The sequence below is a fragment of the Microcaecilia unicolor genome, chromosome 9 (assembly GCF_901765095.1).
Source record: "Microcaecilia unicolor chromosome 9, aMicUni1.1, whole genome shotgun sequence".
Classification (NCBI taxonomy): Eukaryota; Metazoa; Chordata; class Amphibia; order Gymnophiona; family Siphonopidae; genus Microcaecilia; species Microcaecilia unicolor.
The window spans coordinates 179,582,837-179,604,790 of record NC_044039.1 but is presented as its reverse complement, the minus strand read 5'-3'; the positions used below and the strand labels follow the sequence as shown (position 1 = coordinate 179,604,790).

Genomic DNA, 21,954 nt, shown 5'->3' with positions numbered 1-21,954 from the left:
TGCCTGAAACTTCCTGCATTGCTACTGCTGTGTGACACCCTTCTATCTCTCTTGTCTGCTGACCTGGCCTGCTGTTTGTCAACAAAAGGTGTGCTGAAAAAGAACAGTCATTTCTTTATGCTTTTTTTTTTTTTTTTCTTATGTTGGAGTAAGCTGCATGGAATCTGTCTGCCTTTTGGGATCCTGCCAGGTACTTGTGTGACCTGGATTGGCCTCTGTTGGAAACAGGATAGTGGGCTTGATAAACCTTTGGTCTGATTCATTATGACAATTCTTATTTTCTCTTTGAGTAGATTTTTTTTGTTTAATTTTTGAAACTGTTTATTTAACAAGGTAGGCAAGCCAGCCTAAACAAAAGTGCAAGCAGTTATAAAAGAACCCAGTTTTGTACCTCACAAACATTAGAGAAGTAATGAATTTGCCACCCCTCCCCTACCTTTCCAGTCATAGCCACTCACAAACTTCTTCGATCTTGACTCTTCCAGTATTTTTCCCAAACTTTATTATAAGCATCAATGTTCCCCTTCAGTGTTTAACATAACATAGTAACATAGAGACAGCTTTTCAGTAAGGGCAGTTTCAGTTACTTGTGACAGCCACATATTGGACATAAAAGGAAGGGGTCCTATACATGCATAACCAAACCATACATTTTACTTTGTGGTAGCACATGGAAATCAAATGCACTACAGGCCAATATACCTCCCAGACAGAAACGGCCAGTTCCATTTGTAAGTCAGTATTCCATTGCCTCATAATTCATTGAAGCGGCTCTATGTGGTAGTATCTAGCAGAATATAATGTAACTACGATATCCAGTTACAGTCAAGGCCAGGAGCACAGAGAAACAATTCAGTCGGAGTGGGGTGTCAGCAACAGCAACTCAACACTTCACAAATCTGCATATTATAATTCTTCTGGCTGCTGGTCCAAGTTAAATTCTTGGGTTAGGGATCCAAAATCTTTAACCTTCCCCTCTCACATCAGCTGCCATACAAATCACAATTCTTGCTGTTCCCATTCCCCCATTTCAGTTAAAAAAAAAAAAGTACCATAACAGATGGCCAGTTTTTCCTTAAAGGAGACAGAACAGCGAAGAGACTCCTCCATCTGGCCCAATGCCTGCATACCTACCACCAAACCTCCATTGTATGGGCTGCTATTGGGCATCACTGAAAAATTATTATTATTATTTATTGCATTTGTATCCCACATTTTCCCACCAATTTGCAGGCTCAATGTGGCTAACATTGTTCTGTCATAGCAGTCACCATTACAGAGTAAAAGATATAATTAGTATTACATAAAGAACATGGGTGACATAATAGAATTAAGCAATCAGTATGCAGAGGTCATATTCGGAATAATAGATAAAGCGTAAATGCGATACAGTTCTTATGATGGATCGTTGAAGTATGCTTTGTTGAAGAGAGAAGTCTTCAGTGATTTCCGAAAGATGATTAGATCGCGTATTGTTTTCACATCAAATGGTAGTGCATTCCACAACTACGAACTCATGTAGAAGAAACTGGACGCATGTATTAATTTGTACTTTAGTCCTTTGCAGCTGGGGAAGTGGAGATTCAGGAATGTGCGTGCTGATCTTTTAGTATTCCTGGGTGGTAGGTCTATGAGGTCTGACATGTAGGCCGGGACATCTCCTTAAATGATTTTATGAACCAGGGTGCAGACCTTGAACATACTTTCCTTGAGTGGAAGCCAGTGCAGTTTTTCTCATAGGGGTTTGACACTTTCGTATTTTGTTTTACCAAATATGAGTCTGGCTGCAATGTTTTGGGCTGTTTGAAGTTTTTTGATGATTTGTTCTTTACAACTAGCAAAGAGGGCGTTGCAATAGTCTAGGTGGCTTAGCACCATTGACTGTACCAGGCTGCGAAAGATATCCCTTGGGAAGAAAGGTTTCAATCTTTTGAGTTTCCACATTGAATAGACCATTTTTTTTGTTATATTCTTTGCATGGCTTTCAAGTGTGAGATTTCAGTCAATGGTAACTCCCAGAATTTTCAGGCTGTCTGAGACGGGAAGGGTGAAGTTTGGTGTGGTTATAGTAGTGGATTTACTCATGTTGTGATGAGACATTGTGTTTTTTCTGTTGTGCCCCCAGTACAGCCTGTGGCACTGTCAACAGAAGTGGTAATGAAAAGCCTTCCACTTGTGCTTCCTTAATTTGAACCAAACTGGCTGGGGTTGGTGTCCATCTTTCGATTCGATAATACGGTCGGGGATGTCCAAATCTTGATATTTAGGTTTGGTCGGCCTTAGACTTGGTTGTTTCTGATTTTCAGCAATAATGGAAACTAGGGACGCCCATCTCAGAAACTACCAAATGCAAGCCCTTTTGTCGTGGGAGGAGCCAGCACTGGTCCCCCTGACATGCCAGGACATCAACCGGGCACCCTAGGGGACACTGCAGTGGACTTCTGAAAAAGCTCCCAGGTGCATAGCTCCCTTACCTTGTGTGCTGAGCTCCCCAAAACCCACTACCCACAACTGTACACCACTACCATAGCCCCGCGAATTAGAAAAGAAAGACGGAACTCCAAAAGACAGCCGGCCTGGTTGAAAAGTGAGGTGAAGGAAGCTATTAGGGCTAAAAGAAACGCCTTCAGAAAATGGAAGAAGGAACCGTCTGAAAATAACAAGAAGCAGCATAAGGAGTATCAAAGCAAATGCAAGGCGCAGATAAAGAAGGCCAAGAGGGATTACGAAAAAAAGATAGCATTAGAGGCAAAAAAACATAGTAAAAATTTTTTCGGTGTATTAAAAGCAGGAAGCCGGCAAAAGAATCGGTTGGGCCGCTGGATGACCGAGGGGTAAAAGGGGCGATCAAGGAAGACAAAGACGTAGCGGAGAGACTGAATGAATTCTTTGCTTCGGTCTTCACCGAGGAAGATTTGGGTGGGATACCGGTGTCGGAAATGGTATTTCAAGCGGACGAGTCGGAGAAACTTACTGACTTCACGGTAAACCTGGAGGACGTAATGGGGCAGTTCGGCAAACTGAAGAGTAGCAAATCTCCTGGACCGGATGGTATTCATCCTAGAGTACTGATAGAACTGAAAAATGAGCTTGCGGAGCTACTGCTAGTGATATGCAACTTATCCTTAAAATCGAGCGTGGTACCGGAAGATTGGAGGGTGTCCAATGTAACGCCCATTTTTAAAAAAGGTTCCAGGGGAGATCCGGGAAATTATAGACCGGTGAGTCTGACGTCGGTGCCGGGGAAAATGGTAGAGGCTATTATTAAAAACAAAATTACAGAGCACATCCGAGGACATGGATTACTGAGACCGAGTCAGCACGGCTTTTGTGTGGGGAAATCTTGCCTGACCAATTTACTTCAATTCTTTGAAGGAGTAAACAAACATGTGGACAAAGGGGAGCCGGTTGATATTGTGTATCTGGATTTTCAAAAGGCGTTTGACAAGGTACCTCATGAAGGCTACAGAGGAAATTGGAGGGTCATGGGATAGGAGGAAATGTCCTATTGTGGATTAAAAACTGGTTGAAGGATAGGAAACAGAGAGTGGGGTTAAATGGGCAGTATTCACAATGGAGAAGGGTAGTTAGTGGGGTTCCTCAGGGGTCAGTGCTAGGACCGCTGCTTTTTAATAAATTTATAAATGAGTTAGAGATGGGAGTAACTAGCGAGGTAATTAAATTTGCTAATGACACAAAAGTTATTCAAAGTCGTTAACTCGCTACAGGATTGTGAAAAATTACAAGAGGCCCTTACGAGACTGGGCGGCTAAATGGCAGATGACGTTTAATGTGAGCAAGTGCAAGGTGATGCATGTGGGAAAAAAGAACCCAAATTATAGCTACGTCATGCAAGGTTCCACGTTAGGAGTTACGGACCAAGAAAGGGATCTGGGTGTCGTCGTTGATAATACACTGAAACCTTCTGCTCAGTGTGCTGCTGCGGCTAGGAAAGCGAATAGAATGTTGGGTATTATTAGGAAAGGTATGGAAAACAGGTGTGAGGATGTTATAATGCCGTTGTATCGCTCCATGGTGTGACCGCACCTTGAGTATTGTGTTCAATTCTGGTCGCCGCATCTCAAGAAAGATATAGTAGAATTGGAAAAGGTGCAGCAAAGGGCGACTAAAATGATAGCGGGGATGGGACGACTTCCCTATGAAGAAAGACTAAGGAGGCTAGGGCTATTCAGCTTGGAGAAGAGACGGCTGAGGGGAGACATGATAGAGGTATATAAAATAATGAGTGGAGTGGAACAGGTGGATGTGAAGCGTCTGTTCACGCTTTCCAAAAATACTAGGACTAGGGGGCATGCAATTAAACTACAGTGTAGTAAATTTAAAACAAATCGGAGAAAATTTTTCTTCACCCAACGTGTAATTAAACTCTGGAATTCATTGCCGGAAAATGTGGTGAAGGCGGTTAGCTTAGCAGAGTTTAAAAAGGGGTTGGATGGTTTCCTAAAGGACAAGTCTACTAAACGGACTTGGAAAAATCCAAAATCCCAGGAATAACATGTATAGAATGTTTGTACGTTTGGGAAGCTTGCCAGGTGCCCTTGGCCTGGATTGGCCGCTGTCGTGGACAAGATGCTGGGTTCGATGGACCCTTGGTCTTTTCCCAGTATCACATTACTTATGTACTTATGGGTGAAGGGGGGCACCTAGATGTGGGTACAGTGGGTTTTCTGGTGGGTTTTGGAGGGCTCACATTTACCACCACAAGTGTAACAGGTGGGGGGGGGATGGGCCTGGGTCCGCCTGGCTGAAGTGCACTGCACCCACTAAAACTGTTCCATGGACCTGCATACTACTGTCATGGAGCTGGGTATGATATTTGAGGCTGGCAAAAAATATTTAAAAAATTTTTTGGAGGGTGGGAGGGGGTTAGTGACCACTGGGGGAGTAAGGGGAGGTCATCCCCGATTCCTTCCGGTGGTCATCTGGTCTGTTTGGACACCTTTTTGTGCCTTGGACGACTTTACCTGGTCCTTTTTTTCTTACGACCAAGTGTTCGTCAGGGATGTCCTTTTTCTTTCCATTATGGGTCGAGGACGCCCATGTGTTAGGCACGCCCAAGTCCCGCCTTTGCTAAGCCTCTGACACACCCCAGTGAACTTTGGTCGTCCCCGCGATGGAAAGTAGTTGAGGACGCCCAAAATCGGCTTTCGATTATGCCGATTTGGGCGATCCTGTGAGAAGGACACTCATCTTGCGATTTGTGTCGAAAGATGGGCGTCCTTCTCTTTCGAAAATAAGCCTGATAGTGACACAAAAATTGGGTGCCATTTGAAATCACTGGCCTAAGTGCAATTGAATGGTTTATGAGACTTATCACAGAGTTTGATATGCTGTCCTCGACTGTGAAAAAGTTCCTTGGGTCCTTTTGAAGATTTAAGTTTAAATTAATGCAAGTTTCATACTGTACTGTTAGCAGCAAACACATTGATATTGAAGGACCTAGAACCCACACCCGACCAGTGGTAGTTATTCAGCTTCAAGACCTAAGGGTCCTACGAACTGAAAACTTCTTCCTTATCCACACACTAGATACATAAGAAGAATTTTTTTTTGAGTTTTGCTAAGGCATGAGGAGCATGACACTTTCCAGTCACAGAAAATATTTACAATTTATAGTAAGAAAATAACTTATTCAATAATGTGATCTATTTACTAAAGCCCAGTAAGGTTTTGCATTTAACAGGTATTAATGTCAATTTTTGGATTTAGCTCATTTCTTTTTCAGCTGTAGCTCAAGGAGAGTTAAATTCAGGAATAATTTTGAATTTATGTTAAGTACAGATCTTCTGAGCTAATGGCTGGGGAAGAAGCTATTCTGATTCATTAAACATATCCCTTTCCTTGGTGTCCTACCAGACCAGTACAAACTTGTGGATTATGTCCGTTGATCAACAGATGGAGACAGAGAAAGAAAGTAGTTCTTCTTGATTCTCCCTCTTAAGGTACTGTGTGGTCTAGAACATTCAGTATTTCTCTGTCTCCAGCGGATGGTGATAATGCCTTGTATAGATACTTGGCTACTTAGCCCTGGGATATCCTGAGCTAGTATATTTGTTTTCTCAAGCTAAATTTCTTCTGACCTTACAGGAAATCTGCATTTAGGAAATACTTGAGGTCTCCCTTTCCTTTTTCTTCCCCTACCCCAGGATAGGGGTTGAGTAGTCTCCAGACTAGTCATCTGAAGTTGACTCCTGGGCCGGGACCCAGTTGAGTATGAGAGTTCCTCACTGGAGTTTATTGGTACCAGAGGGCAGTAGTCAGTATTTTTGAGCCCCTTCCCTCCTCACCCACTGCTACTCTGAAGTGTGTCTGCCTGGAGCTTTTCATTCTACAAACAGCAATTATGTGCCTTCCTTTTTCTAAAATCTAAAAAAGGTTGAATAGGTAGAGTACTGAACTCGGAGAGACAGCAATTTTCTACTGCTATGGTTTTTGATGCAGATTAACTGTGTACCAATTTTCAATGCTTGTTGACTTTTCTGCAGGCTGGTATGTTTAGCATTGTGGTTCTCCATCTGAAAGGAAATATATCTCTCTTCCGTGTATGCTCCGTAAGGTGCTCCGCTTTTTAAAGTTGAAAGCTGCTATTTTCTTGGTGCCCTTTTTGTTTCAGTTGCTAGTTTGGGGGGGGGGGGGGGGGGGGGGGTTCCCAGTTCTTCATAACACGGTAGCAACACCATTCTCTTTTCTCTCTTGCCAGAATTTTGTATGCCTGTCCGCCATTTTATTTGCATTGTGTGCTTGTTAAGCTGGCGACCAACCTTCTTAGGCAATGACACTTACCCCTCTCAGGTCAATCCATACTTCTCATGGTGCTATACTCGGTGGGGGAGGGGGGGGTTAGTTGGCACTTCAGGAAGCTTATCACTCCTTCATACTGTGGCATTCTGATAGCATGTGGAGCCTGTTAGATTATATTTTTTTATGATTTTGGATAGGTACACTTTCTTTTTGTTTCAGTTGCTAGTTTGGGGGGGGGGGTTTCCCCAGTTCTTCATAACACGGCAGCAACACCATTCTCTTTTCTCTCTTTCTTGCCAGAATTTTGTATGCCTGTCTGCCATTTTATTTGCATTGTGTGCTTGTTAAGCTGGCAACCAACCTTCTTAGGCAATGACACTTACCCCTCTCAGGTCAATCCATACTTCTTCTCATGGTGCTATACTTTGGGGGGGGGGGGGTGTTAGTAGGCACTTCAGGAAGCTTATCACTCCTTCATACTGTGGCATTCTGATAGCGTCTGGAGCCTGTTAGATGATTATCTGTTCTTATGATTTCAGATAGGTACACATTTTATGTTTCCATTGCCAATGTACCATTCAAAATACTGCTTAGTGATAGAACAAATAGGTTCTATTTCTCACCTCTCCACAGATTGTCAGGAGCAAAGCAGTGTTTTACTGCTTGTCTGGAGGTGGTAATGGTAATGATGCTTATATTCCGCCAACTCCCATATATAGGTTCAAAGCAAATAACATGAAATTACAGTATAAATTTTTCAAAATAGAAAATAGAATGAAAGATATAAAAGCTGTATAAAAAACTGCCTTAAGAAAGAAATTTTCTAAACAAATAGGCTTTCAGTTGTTTCCGGAATAGTAGAGAAGAAGAGATCATTCTGAGATCAACTGTAAAAAGAACACCATGCAGAAACTGCTTGATAAGGAAGTGAAGTCAATAGACTTGAATTTTCACAGAAGATGGAAAATAGATAACGGTAATCTATGGGTCAGGTCAAAGAGGGAGACAGTGGGAAAGAAAATAAACATTCTGGACATGTACCTCTAAACATCTTATAAACCCAGCATGACAATTTAAAAATAATATGTAATTTAATAGGTAACCAGTGGAAAGCTCAATCCAACCTGAAGGTCCTGTTCCTCCACTGATTCTTGATCCCAGTTTGTTCCCACTCCAAAGTGTTGCCATTGGAGATGATGTCTTATGGAGCTGGGTGGTGAAACAGGAGGTGAAGCCTTGCACGCAGTAGTTTTGAATGGAGAGCCTGTTGTGCTATGGGCTGTGAGAATTTTCCAAGCCACAGAGTATACAGGAAGCTCCTGAGATCTTGAATTTCAATCCTGAATTTGTCAGTTTATTTAAAACTGTTTCTGTTGAGTATACGTCAGTGTCATATGAACAGTATCATTACTACACTATTTATTTCTCTGCTTCCTGGAATACTGAGCATGTAATATTTAGGCACTGCTGTTTAGGCACAGGATTTTAGGCTCCAGGACCTTTTAACCTCGGTTACCAATCAAACCAAGTCTGAAAATGCCCAGCATAGCTCACCTCCCGCAGGAAATAGGAAGTTTCGTCAGAGGCAGGATGCTAGAGAGAGAGAGTGCTCTGGCTAGAGAGAAGCATCGTGTGCTTAGTGCTGCCGTCTGTACAGGCAGTTCACAGGGTCGCCAGGGGAAGGGAGAATGAGATAATGGAGAACTCCGGGGCAGCAAGAGAAAAACAGCTGCTGGAATGTACCGGGGGGGGGGGGGGTGGGGGGGGGGGCGCAGAGACAAAAAGATGTGTAGTGGATAATTATAGCATTATATTACTCAACAAGACAATTGCTAATATGAAAGCTCTAATCCCCTGAAGCCACTGTATCTCAGTGGGCTTTTCTTTTTCAAATGTATAGCATTTTTCCTTGTTTAGCAACTTGAATATGTATTTACCTCAGAGGTGGCTAAGTATATACTAAAAGTTCACTGGAATCCTGCTTAGATAAAATGTTACATAAACCTGAATCACAAAAAATATTATTTTTATCATGAACCCCATTTTTAGTTTTAATACTGTAGGGGGAATGTGGCTAAAAATGCATATGTAGCAATGAATACAGGCCAAGGGAGGGTAGGAAGGTGGCTGCCATTATACTAGTCAACTCCTGGTGACTACTTTATTTAATGTATCACTCATAATAATATCAATGGTGCCCATGGAGAGGAGGGGAAGGGGAGAGATGGAAACTAGTTACATTTGAGAAGAAGGAAGAAAGTTGAATGTGAAAGATGGGTATGGGGCAGTAAGTAAAGGAGGAGAAAAAAGAAATGGTAAATAGACAGGAGGCCATGAAAACAGAGTTCAGAGCACAGGGAACAGAACCAGAGACAGGGAACGAGATGATTAGAAAGATAAAATCACCAAAACAGCAAAGTTAAGATAAATGATTGGATTTTTAGTTTAGTAATTGAAAAGTCAGTTTTGAGAATTTACATCAGCTATTTATATATTGCACTGTACAGGAGGAAAAGTGAGGGGGCACTTTATGCGATTAATTGTACGTTTAAAAATTTTTAATTGCTGTATAGCCCTAGTAAGTACTGAAGTTCTAGTCATCATGGCATTTAAACATATACTTGAATATTCAGTGCTGAGTATTTGGGTATGCCACCAACCACTTTTGTTTGACTTGTGATAGTTTATTTTGCTGTACAAAGTTACAGAGATACCAACATTGAACATCACTATTATCCAAATAATTTCTGACCCCTCCTTCCTACTCTATAAGTAAGCATGTCTATACTGTTAGTCTGAAAATACTTCATTAATATGCTTGTGCCTTATTGAATCCTAAACATGAAATACTAATTGTAGAGAGATTTACCAGCCAATATTCAAAAGATCTAGCCAACATTATGAATTAGGTGCTTGATAGTCAAAGCATCTATGCTATTAACTTGAAGGGTTATAAATTGACTTCTCTGAACATTTACTAGGGCTGAATGAATATCTTTATACTTTAAATTTCACTAAACTCCTCAATTTATAAGCATAACAAGTGGGTAGTAACAGAGGGTGGATTTAGGGTGGGGAAAAAGGTTTGTAGCTCAGCACTAATTTTCAGCACCAAGTTTATAAATCTAAGCAAATTAACATCAGGCCTATCTGGTATGTAAAAGGAACACTTTCATACAGGTGTATTGTTACATGATTGAAACAGAAATAAAATTTTTAAAAAATACTTAAATTTATAAGATTAACTTTTAAGTTCCTTGAGATGAATTTTCAGCTGAAAACTTATGGGATCGATATTCAGAACAATTTAACAGGCGGTTTTTGCTTAAAAGCAAAATCAGTTCTGGAGGTGGTTGACACTTGGCTGGTTAAGTGCCAATACTCAGTACTTATCTGGCCAAGATCACTGCATAAATAGGACCACATAAAAGTCAGTGCTACCTTTATGTGGTGCTCCATAGCCGGTTCAGCTCTGAATATTACATTTAACCGACTATGATGTAGCCAGCTGTATAGAACCAGAAATTCAATTCCAAAGCTTGAATATGGCCTGGCATTGAATTTCTGGGCATAACACCTGTGGCAAAATGCTGAGTGCAGCTGGCTTAATATTGACCCCTATGTACCTTAGTAACATAGTAGATGACGGCAGAAAAAGACCTGCACAGTCCATCCAGTCTGCCCAACAAGTTAAACTCATATGTGCTACTTTTTGTGTATACCCTACCTTGATTTGTACCTGTCCTCTTCAGAGCACAGACCGTATAAGTCTGCCCCGCCTCCCAACACCGGCTCTGGCACAGACCATATAAGTTTGCCCAGCACTATCCCCGCCGCCCAACCACCAGCCCCGCCTCCCACCACCGGCTCTGGCACAGAGCGTATAAGTCTGCCCAGCACTATCCCCGCCGCCCAACCACCAGCCCCGCCTCCCACCACCGGCTCTGGCACAGACCGTATAAGTCTGCCCTGCCTCCCAACACTGGCTCTGGCATAGACCGTATAAGTCTGCCCAGCACTATCCCCACCTCCCAACCACCAGCCCCGCCTCCCACCACCAGCTCTGGCACAGACCGTATAAGTCTGCCCAGTACTATCCCCACCTCCCAACCACCAGCCCCGCCTCCCCCCACCGGCTCTGGCACAAACCGTAAAAGTCTGCCCAGCACTATCCCCGCCTCCCACCACCAGCTCTGCCACCCAATCTCGGCTAAGCTCCTGAGGATCCATTCCTTCTGAACAGGATTCATTTATGTTTATCCCACGCATGTTTGAACTCCATTACCGTTTTCATCTCCACCACCTCCCGCGGGAGGGCATTCCAAGCATCCACCACTCTCTCCGTGAAAAAATACTTCCTGACATTTTTCTTGAGTCTGCCCCCCTTCAATCTTATTTCATGTCCTCTCGTTCTACCGCCTTCGCCTCTCCGGAAAAGGTTCGTGTGCGGATTAATACTTTCAAATATTTGAACGTGTGTATCATATCACCCCTGTTTCTCCAGAATATATATGTTCAGGTCAGCAAGTCTCTCCTCATACGTCTTGTAATGCAAATCCCATACCATTCTCGTAGCTTTTCTTTGCACCACTTCAATTCTTTTTACATCCTTAGCAAGATACGGCCTCCAAAACTGAACACAATACTCTAGGTGGGGCCTCACCACGACTTATACAGGGGCAATCAACACCCCCTTTCTTCTGCTGGTCACACCTCTCTCTATACAGCCTAACAACCTTCTAGCTACGGCCACCGCCTTGTCACACTGTTTTGGTCGCCTTCAAATCCTCAGATACTATCACCCAAGATCCCTCTCCCCGTCCGTACCTATCAGACTCTCACCGCCTAACACATACGTCTCCCGTGGATTTCTATTCCCTAAGTGCATCACTTTGCATTGAATTTTAATTGCTTCCTCAGATCCTTTTTCATGTTTTCCACTCCTTCTGGGGTGTCCACTCTGTTACAGATCTTACTATCATCCGCAAATCAGCAAACTTTACCTTCTGACCCTTCGGCAATGTCACTCACAAATATATTGAACAGAATCGGCCCCAGCACCGATCCTTGAGGCACTCCACTACTCACCTTTCTCTCCGAGCGAATTCCATTAACCACCACCTTCTGGCGTCTGTCCGTCAACCAGTTCCTAATCCAGTTCACCACTTCGGGTCCTATCTTCAGCCCATCCAGTTTATTTAAAAGCCTCCTGTGGGGAACAGTGTCAAAAGCTTTGCTGAAATCTAAGTAGATTACGTCTGTAGCTCGTCCCTGATTCAATTCTCCTGTCACCCAATCAAAGAATTCAATGAGATTCATTTGGCACGATTTCCCTTTGGTAAACCATGTTTGTCTCAGATCTTGCAACTTATTGACTTCCAGGAAATTCACTATCCTTTCCTTCAGCATCGCTTCCATTACTTTTCCAATAACCAAAGTGAGGCTTACCAGCCTGTAGTTTCTAGCTTCTTCCTTATCACCACCTTTGTGAAGAGGGACCACGTCCGCCGTTCTCCAATCCCTCGGAACCTCGCCCGTCTGCAAACATTTATTAAACAAATCTTTAAGAGGACCTGCCAGAACCTCTCTGAGCTCCCTCAATATCCTGGGGTGGATCCCGTCCGGTCCCATGGCTTTGTCCACCTTTAGCTTTTCAAGTTGTTCATACAAACTCTTCTGTGAACGGTGCTCTATCCACTCCATTCTCATTTGTACTTTTTCCAGTCCATCGTGGTCCTTCTCCAGGATTTTGTTCTGTGAAAACAGAACAAAAGTATCTATTTAGCAAATTTGCTTTTTCTTCATCACTATCTACATAGCGGTTCGCAGTATCTTTTAGTCTTACAATTCCCTTTTTAGTCATTCTCCTTTGTTTTTTGTTTTGTTACATTTGTACCCCGCACTTTCCACTCATGGCAGGCTTACATGGGGCAATGGAGGGTTAAGTGACTTGCCCAGAATCACAAGGAGCTGCCTATGCCTGAAGTGGGAATCAAACTCAGTTCCTCAGTTCCCCAGGACCAAAGTCCACCACCCTAACCACTAGGCCACTCCTTCACTAATATACCTGAAGAAACTTTTGTCACCCCTCCTTACATTTCTAGCCATTTGTTCTTGCGCTTTCGCCAGGCGTATCTCTCTCTTGGCTTCTATCAGTTTCATCCGGTATTCCTCCCCATGTTCCTCTTCTTGCGTTTTTCTGTGTTTCTGGAACGCCAACTCTTTAGCCTTTATTTTCTCAGCCACTTGCTTGGAGAACCATATCGGTTTCCTTTTTCTCTTGCTTTTATTTACTTTCCTTACATAAAGGTTTGTGGCCCTATTTATAGCTTCTTTCAGCCTGGACCACTGTCCTTCAACTTCTTGTACTTCTTCCCAGCCCATCAGCCCTTCCTCAGGTATACCCCATTTTACTAAAGTCAGCACGCTTGAAATCCAGGACTTTGAGTTTTGAGTGGCCGCCCTTCACTACAGCTGTCATATCAGACCAAACCGTTTGATGGTCACTGCTGCCCAGGTGGGCACCCACTCGGACATTTGACACGCTATCCCCATTTGTGAGCACCAGATCCAGAGTCACTCCCCTCCCTCGTGGGTTCCATCACCATTTGTCTGAGCAAAACACTTTGGAAAGCATCCACGATCTCTCTACTTCTTTCTGATTCTGCCGATGGAACCTTCCAATCTACATCCGACAGATTGAAATCTCCCAGCAACAGCACCTCTCTCTCTCTTCTTTCCTAACTTTTGAATATCCGCGATCAGATCCTTATCTAGTTCTTCCAGTTGTGTCGGGGGTCTGTAGACAACACTCACGTGGGCAGAGGTTCTATCATCTCTTTTTAATTTAAAACCTGTGGAATGTGTTTGCTGTAAAACCTATCTCTAGAACTATATTAAGCCACTTATCTACACAGCTGGTTGGGATAAGGGGAAGATTAGGTTAAGTCAAGGGGAAGACCAGGTTACAAAATGCACCAGAAATGTCCAAAACCACAGCTTTAGGGTAGGAATAAAGCCAGCACAAGTCTTATCTGAGTGAGTTTCGGTCAGGCAGGAGACAAAGACCTTGAAGCTGCCCAACTCTCAACAGAAACTAGCCACTCCTAATCGTTTAGATTGTCTGCAGAAAGCTAGATGGGATGGGGGAGGGGGAGAGTTCAGCACAATTTTAGTAAAAGAGAGTTCTACTACTATCTGGCAGTTTTGAAATCTGAAATCTAGTTTTCAGATTTTCAGATATCAATAAACCAGTTTGAAAACAACAGTCAGATCACAATTTTTGCAGAGCAGATTAAAACAATTTTTCCCCTCCTCTTTTTAGGAAAGATATAAGTGCAGTGACAAGGACAGACAAGGATAGAAGGGAGTGATGTCCAAAAGCACAGCTTTAGGGTAGGAATATCCAGGAATAAAGCCAGCACAAGTCTTATCTGAGTGAGGTTCCTTCAGGCAGGAGACAGGAAACTGTCTCCTATATTGGCTGAATATAAGGTACAAATTTAGGAGCCCAACTTAACAGCATAAAATTAGGAGCTTGGTTTTTTTTTTTTTTTTGAATATTGGGCCCTTAGATAATTTTTAAAATAAGTCTCCTCTATTAGCAGAAAAGTGAACAGCATCAAGGGCTGGACCAGGTCTAAATGAAATTAAGAGCCTCAGTTTTAGGCATCTAAAGTTAGTTAGCTGGCTACTTTCACTCCTAGGTTGACTGATAGAGGTCTATAAAATAATGAGTGGAGTTGAACGGGTAGAAGTGAAGCGTCTGTTTACGCTTTCCAAAAATACTACAACTAGGGGGCATGCGATGAAGCTACAAAATAGTAAATTGAAAACGAATCTGAGAAAATGTTTCTTCACTTAACGTGGAATTAAACTCTGGAATTCATTGCCAGAAAATGCCGTAAAGGCGGATAGCGTAGCAGAGTTTTAAAAAGGTTTGGATGGCTTCCTAAAGGAAAAGTCCATAGACCATTATTAAAATGAACTTGGGGAAAATCCACTTTTTCTGGGATAAGCAGCATAAAATGTTTTGTACTTTTTTGGAATCTTGCCAGGTATTTGTGACCTGAATTGGCCACTGTTGGAAACAGGATGCTGGACTTGATGGACCTTTGGTCTGTCCCATTATGGCAATACTTATGTACTTATGAAAATAGGCACCTGATTTGAGTGCTTAAATTGAAGTACTCTGATATTTAAATATCAGATTATTATTTAATAATTTATCTTCTCTTTGGAGAGATGTAATGTTTTGTTGATATAAATTTTTATCGAGCGACTATGAAGTGCTAGCAGAAAAACAAAATTTGAGTTTGAATAGGGGAGAAAAAAGTGATTTTGAAAATATAGCAGACCTTTGTAAAAAATTGTTTTTTAATGGTTTAGTTTGATAGGAGAAAATGGATTACATTTCTATTGAAAAATTTTATTTCTCCTGTAGTAGTGATTAATGCAGTAGATAGAACAGGGCTAAATTTGATATTCTCAGTAGATGAAGGGCTTACATTTTCATATATTCTGGCTCAGTATGAAAACCTGTTCCCCTTATTTTTGTAGGTATCTTGCAATATATTCAGAACTCTCCCTCCCAGTGACAGCAATGAATTTGATCCAGAAGAGGATGAACCTACCCTTGAAGCATCATGGCCACACTTACAGGTACATTATGTTTAATTTGGAAAAGAAAACAGCTGTACTGTTTAACCATGAAATGTGTCAGTTTGGGCACCATTTTTAAAGCCTAACCAAGCTATGGCTCAAAAAAAAAATTCCTGTGATAAATTATTAGTCAAATTAGGATCAGTAAGGCTTTACTCTAATTCTAGTTCTTAATCGATCAAATATAGAACTACAATGATGTGCCGTGGCTACGTTTATAACTCAAGTGATTGTGAGCTCCAGAAAACTAAAATAACTTTAGGTGCATTTCACCCAGTCGATAGCACATATTGGGAGGTTACATCCATCCATCTGTCTGTACATATAGGCATAAGAATAACACACACTAAAATATACACATAGACACCTTATACAGTCCCTGTCATCCTAATGAAATACACTTTACCATAAGTTTGCAAATGGAGGAAGGGGAAAGGTTTTGTCATACAAATATTTTGCATTTTTCAGCTTAATCTGTTTTGTACAAGGTGTGTTCTTTGTTAAATGAAATTTCGGAACACTGGAAGATAGTGCAAACGTTACCCAATTATTCCAGATCCATCCAGTAAGCAAGGATGTTTGCTTACATTCAGAGATTCTTTATTGGCTGTAAACAGGAATATAATTGTTTTTATTGGAATGTAAAATTCAATTAACTGGTTCTATTACACTTCCCAGCATTCAAGAACTATGAGCATTACTACACAGAGAGTATACTTGAGACCAGCAACTCCAAATCAGAAGTTACATCATAGCCTTCTCTGTTCTTTCTCCTATTCCTGTAACAACCCTTTTTGTTCATTTTCATATGGGGAAGGGCTACACTATGTCCTGTGGGGTGCTAATATTGGCTGGAGTTGTAGAATGTGGAAAGTACTACTGTGGCAACTTTGGACGTTTGGCAGTGGTGCTGCCCTGGCATTGTTAGTCTTGGTAGTAGGAATGTGCATTCATTTAAAACAGTATAGGAAATGACATTTCTATTTCAGTTCATGTCATTGGAAATGAAAATGAGCAGACCCCCCCCCCCCCCCATTAAATTTCATGGTTTTTCATGTGCCATCAATAGTGTGCACATAAAAGGGAGATGGGAACCCTAAACAAAATGAACGTTCCTGGAAATGACGTGAAAGGAACATTTTCTGGATACATATCACTGCTTGTTATTGAAGGAAGGGTGTCCAAAATGCAGACTGTTGTGGCTACCATTTTGGCATGTTGCCACTGGTTCCATCTTGGAGCCAGATTTTGTTAACGTCAAAACAAGAAGCAGACCTTAAATTCTATTTTTTTTTTTTTTTACATGTGAATTAATGTTTTTTTGTTTGCAGAGATATTCCTCTTCTCTAAAGTCTCTCAAGATAGAACACGTATAAGTATGTTGTTTTTCTTGAGAGAAAAAAAGTTAGGGAAAAGGTGATAATCCCACTAGACCAGGGGTTCTCAAACCAGTCCTCAAGGCACACCCAACTAATTGGATTTTCAGGTTCCTTGTCATCAAGCAGATGAAGCCATTACGTATGGGTTGTGTCCATCAACCAGCAGGGGGAGATAGAGAGCACTCAACTTTTCACAGTGCCTCATGGCCAGCCAGCTCCACTGCCTCTTCAGTATTCTCTATCTCCCCAAGCAGGGTGGCTGCAGCTTCTTCGAGCTCCATCAAAAATCGGCCTGGGGGTGCTCCTGGCTTGCCAGTTGTTAGCCGGGGTGTTAGAGGCTATAGCATGCTTCACTTTGAAGGCACATAGGTTAGCCCTTGCCTGCCTTACCCATGCCCCCGTGGATGTGGACATATTGCTTGCTTTCCCTGTCCTTTCCCACTCAGTGGATGCAGGCACATTGGTTCGCCTTTCCCTGCCTTTTCCACTCATCTGAGCCTCCGGAGTTCTTATTACCTCTGCTTCCTCACAGCGTTAAAAAAAAAAAAAAATGGAACAGAGGTTTTCCTTTGATTCTTCTATGGGACCGGAGCTGTGATACTCGGTCTGGTGAGGTAAGAGTGTTTCTAACTGCACTGGGGTGGGCCCGCGATCGGGGCGTTTTTGGCGCGAAACCGCCATTTTGAATTTTCCCGCTGTTTTCGGCGATGGCTGCAGAGAATGTAAAGCGCTGTTCTCAGTGTGGCAAGCGCAAATCAGCTGCGGGGCTCTGTAAATCGTGCTGTACAGGCGTAAGAGCCGGCCCGAGCATGGCGAGCGATGAGTCTTCCCGCTCAGAGCTGGCAGCGGACGCCATTTTGAATTCTCCGCATGGCGCGGCCTCCATAGAGATGGAGAGCTTTGAGCCTGGGGGGGGGGGGGGGGGGGGACCTCGAATTGTGGCTAATCAGGGAGCGGTTAGCCCCGGACGGGATCTGGGTGCCCAGGGCGAGTTTTTCCTCCCCTGATTTTGTGTTGTTATTGCATAAAGCATACATGCTGAAAAGAGCTCTCCCTCAAGGGTCGTCTGAGGCCCCCTTCTATTGCCCCCCCCCCCGGTGGATTCTGGCCTGAGACTGCCCGCTGAGGCTATTTTCCCTGATAATTGGCATAAAGAAAAGCGTAGAAGGGCTAATTCCCCTTCAGATTGTGGTGCACCTCCTTCCCCCCCCCCCCCCCCCCCCCCCCCCCCCCCCCCCCCCCCCCCCCGTGGTCGGGCTGTGAGGATTCGGAGAGTTTTGGCAGGCCTTCGTGGTCTGAGGAACCAGAGTCAGGTGCAGAATTACCACAGGATCTGGATGATCCCTCTGCGGTGAGGATTTTCCACCGTGATGAGCTGCCAGCGCTTATTTCAGATGCCCTACAGGTCCTTTCTATTGAAGAGCTTGACAGTGGCACGGCTTCCTATGTGAATCCTAGGATGGCTAGTACCAAAAAGCCTGCTCGAGCCTTTCCTTTGCATGACTCCATCCAAGAGCTTATTTCCGCTCAGTGGGCTGACCCCGAGGGACCTTTGAAAGTTTTCAGGGCTATGGGGCAATTATACCCTCTGCGTGAGGAGCATTTGGCTCGCTTTGCAATGCCTAAAGTAGATGCCCTAGTCACTGCGGTGACAGAGAACTACCCTCCCTGTGGAAGGAGGAGTTGCCCTTAAGGATATACAAGACCGTAGGCTGGAAGCAGCACTTAAACGGTCCTTTAAAATTGCAAGTCTTACTGTTCGAGCATCTGCATGCAGTTGTTATGCTGGTAGAGCCTGCCTGGCGTGGTTGCAACAGGCAGTGGAACAGCCCGGAGATGGAGCGGAGCCCTTCTCGGATGTGGCTCCGCGGTTGGAGTCGGCCTTGTCCTTTTTGGCTGATGCCCTTTATGATATTGTCAGAGCTTCGGCTAAACAAATGGCAGTAGCAGTGGCGGCTCGCCGTCTTATTTGGCTATGACATTGGGCAGCGGACAGACATGGCCTCTAAGCAAAGGTTGGTGAAGTTGCCCTTTCAAGGCCTTCTCCTATTTGGTGAGGAGTTGGAAAAAAAATTGTTAAAGGCCTGGGAGATCCTAAACCCCAGCGCTTGCCCGAAGATAGGCCGAGGCCTTCCTCCAAGGCCAGGCGGTCCACTCCTCTTATAGACCTCGCTTCCGTGAAGCTAGAAGGTACTGCCCGGGGCGTTCTGCTGGGTTCACTTCTCGTGCCTGTTTTTTAGCAGAGGAACTCCTTTCGCTCGGACAAGCGTTCCGCAGCCACTGGCTCTAGGCCTGGAGTTCAGGGGCGACCCTCTCAATGATGGTGCGCCGGCCCCCTCCTCGCTTCCTGTCATCGGAGGACCTCTTTCCCTCTTTGCCGAGGAGTGGGCCAATATTTCCTCAGATTAGTGAGTTCTGGACCTGATCAGAGATGGCTACAGAATAGAATTCAACGCCCCAGTAAGAGACATGTTTGTGGAGTCCCGATGCGGTTCTGCCGCCCAAATGGGCGGCGGTAGAGGAGACTTTGCAAGGTCTGATTCAGTTAGGGGCCGTGTCCCCGGTACCTCCCGCCGAACACGGCTAAGGCTGATACTCCATCTACTTTGTGGTGCCGCGAAAAGGTGGGTCTTTTCGCCCTATTCTGGACTTAAAAGAATTAAACAAGTCCCTGAGAGTGCGGCATTTCCACATGGAAACCCTGCGCTCTGTCATTGCTGCGGTACAGCCAGGAGAGTTTCTCATATCTCTAGACCTGAAAGAAGCTTACTTGCACATACCAATTTGGCCCCCGCACTAGAAGTTTCTGAGGTTTGCAGTGTTGGGAAAACATTTCCAGTTCCGGGCCTTGCCTTTTGGCCTCACCACAGCTCCCCGAACCTTTTCGAAGGTAATGATGGTAGTAGCTGCTTTGCTCAGGCGAGAAGGTATCAGGGTTCACCCGTACCTAGACGACTGGCTCATCAGAGCAGACTCTGTAACAGAGAGCTATCAAGCTACAGCCAGAGTGGTCTCAGTACTTCAATCTCTAGGCTGGGTCGTCAGTATGGCCAAAAGTCACCTGACCCCCTCGCAATCTCTAGAATATTTGGGGGCCAGGTTCGACACAGACTCGGGCTATGTATACCTACCCGAGCTAAGGCGGTGCAAGCTTCAGAATCAGGTCCGTCTGCTCCTGAGGATGCCCCGCCCGCAAGCATGGGACATTGTCCAGCTGCTGGGATCGATGACAGCCACATTGGAAGTGGTGCCCTGGGTAAGAGCGCACCTGAGACCTCTACTGTATTCCCTACTTCAAAGATGGTCTCCAGTTTCTCAGGATTATCAATGCAGACTTTCTTGGCTCCCTGCGGCCCGACTCAGCATGGAGTGGTGGCTCTCAGACAGCATGCTGCGGCGAGGAATGCCGCTGGCACTCCCCGATTGGTGTCTAGTAGTGACAGATGCCAGCCTGAAGGGCTGGGGCGCACATTGCAAGGGGAAGCATGCCCAGGGTCTATGGACACCCGAGGAGTCGGAGTGGTTCATTAACCGCCTGGAGTTGAAAGCGGTGTTTCAGGCGCTTCTGGCCTTTCAAGTGACCCTGGAAGGATTGGCTGTCAGAGTGATGTCGGACAACACGACAGCAGTGGCCTACATAAATCGACAAGGTGGCACTCAGTGCAGAGCACTGGCCGCGCAGGCCGATCAGATTTGCCACTGGGCCGAGCTGCATCTTCAGTTTCTGTCGGCAGCTCACATTGCAGGTCAGAGCAACGTGCAAGCCGATTATCTAAGCAGGCATCAGATCGATCTAGCAGAATGGGAACTAGCAGACGAAGTATTCCTGCAGATATGTGCCAAATGGGGCAAGCCCGTGATGGATCTTATGGCGACAAGTTCAAATGCCAAAGTCCCGTGCTTCTTCAGCAGACGGAGAGATCCTCGCTCGGCAGGGTTGGATGCCTTGACTCAGCCCTGGCCTCCGGGCCTACTATATGTGTTCCCTCCGTGGCCCTTGATAGGGTGCGTGCTCCTGCGGATTCGGCTGCACCCAGGAGAAGTGGTCCTCATTGCCCCGGATTGGCCCAGGAGGCCTTGGTATGCGGACCTCCGACAGATGCTAGTGGAGGCTCCCCTTCCTTTACCTCTGGTACCGAACCTGTTGTCACAGGGCCCGGTAGCCATGGAGGATGCCTGCTGCATTGGTCTTATGGCATGGCGATTGAGAGGGCGCAAATGAGGGACAAAGGCTATTCAAACAGTCATTTCCACTCTCCTGCAGGCCCGCAAGCGTTCCACTTCCGTGGCTTATGCCAGGATTTGGCGCCAGTTTGAGTCTTGGTGTGCTTCAAAAGCGATCACACCCATGCGGGCTCCTGTCTCGCTGATTCTGGACTTTTTGCAGGATATTGTACAAATAGGCTTGGCCTATAATTCCCTGCGGGGTGCAAGTGGCAGCGTTGGCCTCCCTTCGTGGTAAGGTTGAAGGCGTGTCTTTAGCTGCTCATCCAGATGTGGCACAGTTTCTTAGTGGGGTGCTCCTGCCTTCCGTGCAAGCACCCTGTCCAACTTGGAACCTGGGGCTAGTTTTGAAGGCCCTGCAGGCTTCTCCTTTTGAGCCGCTTCGGCGAGCATTGGAGAAAGATTTGACACTAAAGGCCGTTTTTCTTGTGGCCATTACTTCGGCGAGACGGGTGTCAGAGCTCCAGGCGCTGTCCTGTAGAGACCCATTTCTGCAATTCTCAGAGTCTGGGGTCACAGTTCGGACCGTGCCTTCCTTCATGCCTAAGGTGGTTTCAGCGTTTCACCTAAACCAGCCTATTTTCTTGCCCTCCTTTGATGAGGAGTTTCCAGAATCTTTTGGGCAATTGCAGCTGTTGGACGTGCTCAGGACTCTGCTGCAGTATCTGCGAGTTACTAACTCTTTCAGGACCTCTGATCATCTGTTTGTTTTGCTATCAGGTCCTCGCAGAGGGTCTCCAGCGTCTAAAGCCACTATTGCCCGCTGGCTCAAAGAAACTATCGTTTCAGCTTATCTGCTTGCCGGCCGGTCTCCGCCTGTAGCCTTTAAGGCGCATTCTACCAGAGCGATTTCTTCCTCTTGGGCTGAAACTGGAGCGCACTCTCGTCAAGAGATTTGCAGTGCAGCAACATGGGCTTCTAAGCTGTC

The 21,954-nt window shown here is 44.7% G+C and overlaps 1 protein-coding gene across 3 annotated transcripts in view; it reads left to right on the top strand.

The window, feature by feature from the left end:
* The window catches only part of PPP2R5E (protein phosphatase 2 regulatory subunit B'epsilon), a 279,362-nt gene that overhangs the window by 117,344 nt on the left and 140,064 nt on the right, over positions 1-21,954 (top strand). For all 3 annotated transcript variants that reach the window (XM_030215510.1, XM_030215507.1, XM_030215508.1), the window contains exon 4: positions 15,322-15,423. In XM_030215510.1, coding sequence (XP_030071370.1) covers positions 15,322-15,423 — 102 coding nt within the window. The remainder of the gene's footprint in view (positions 1-15,321; positions 15,424-21,954) is intronic.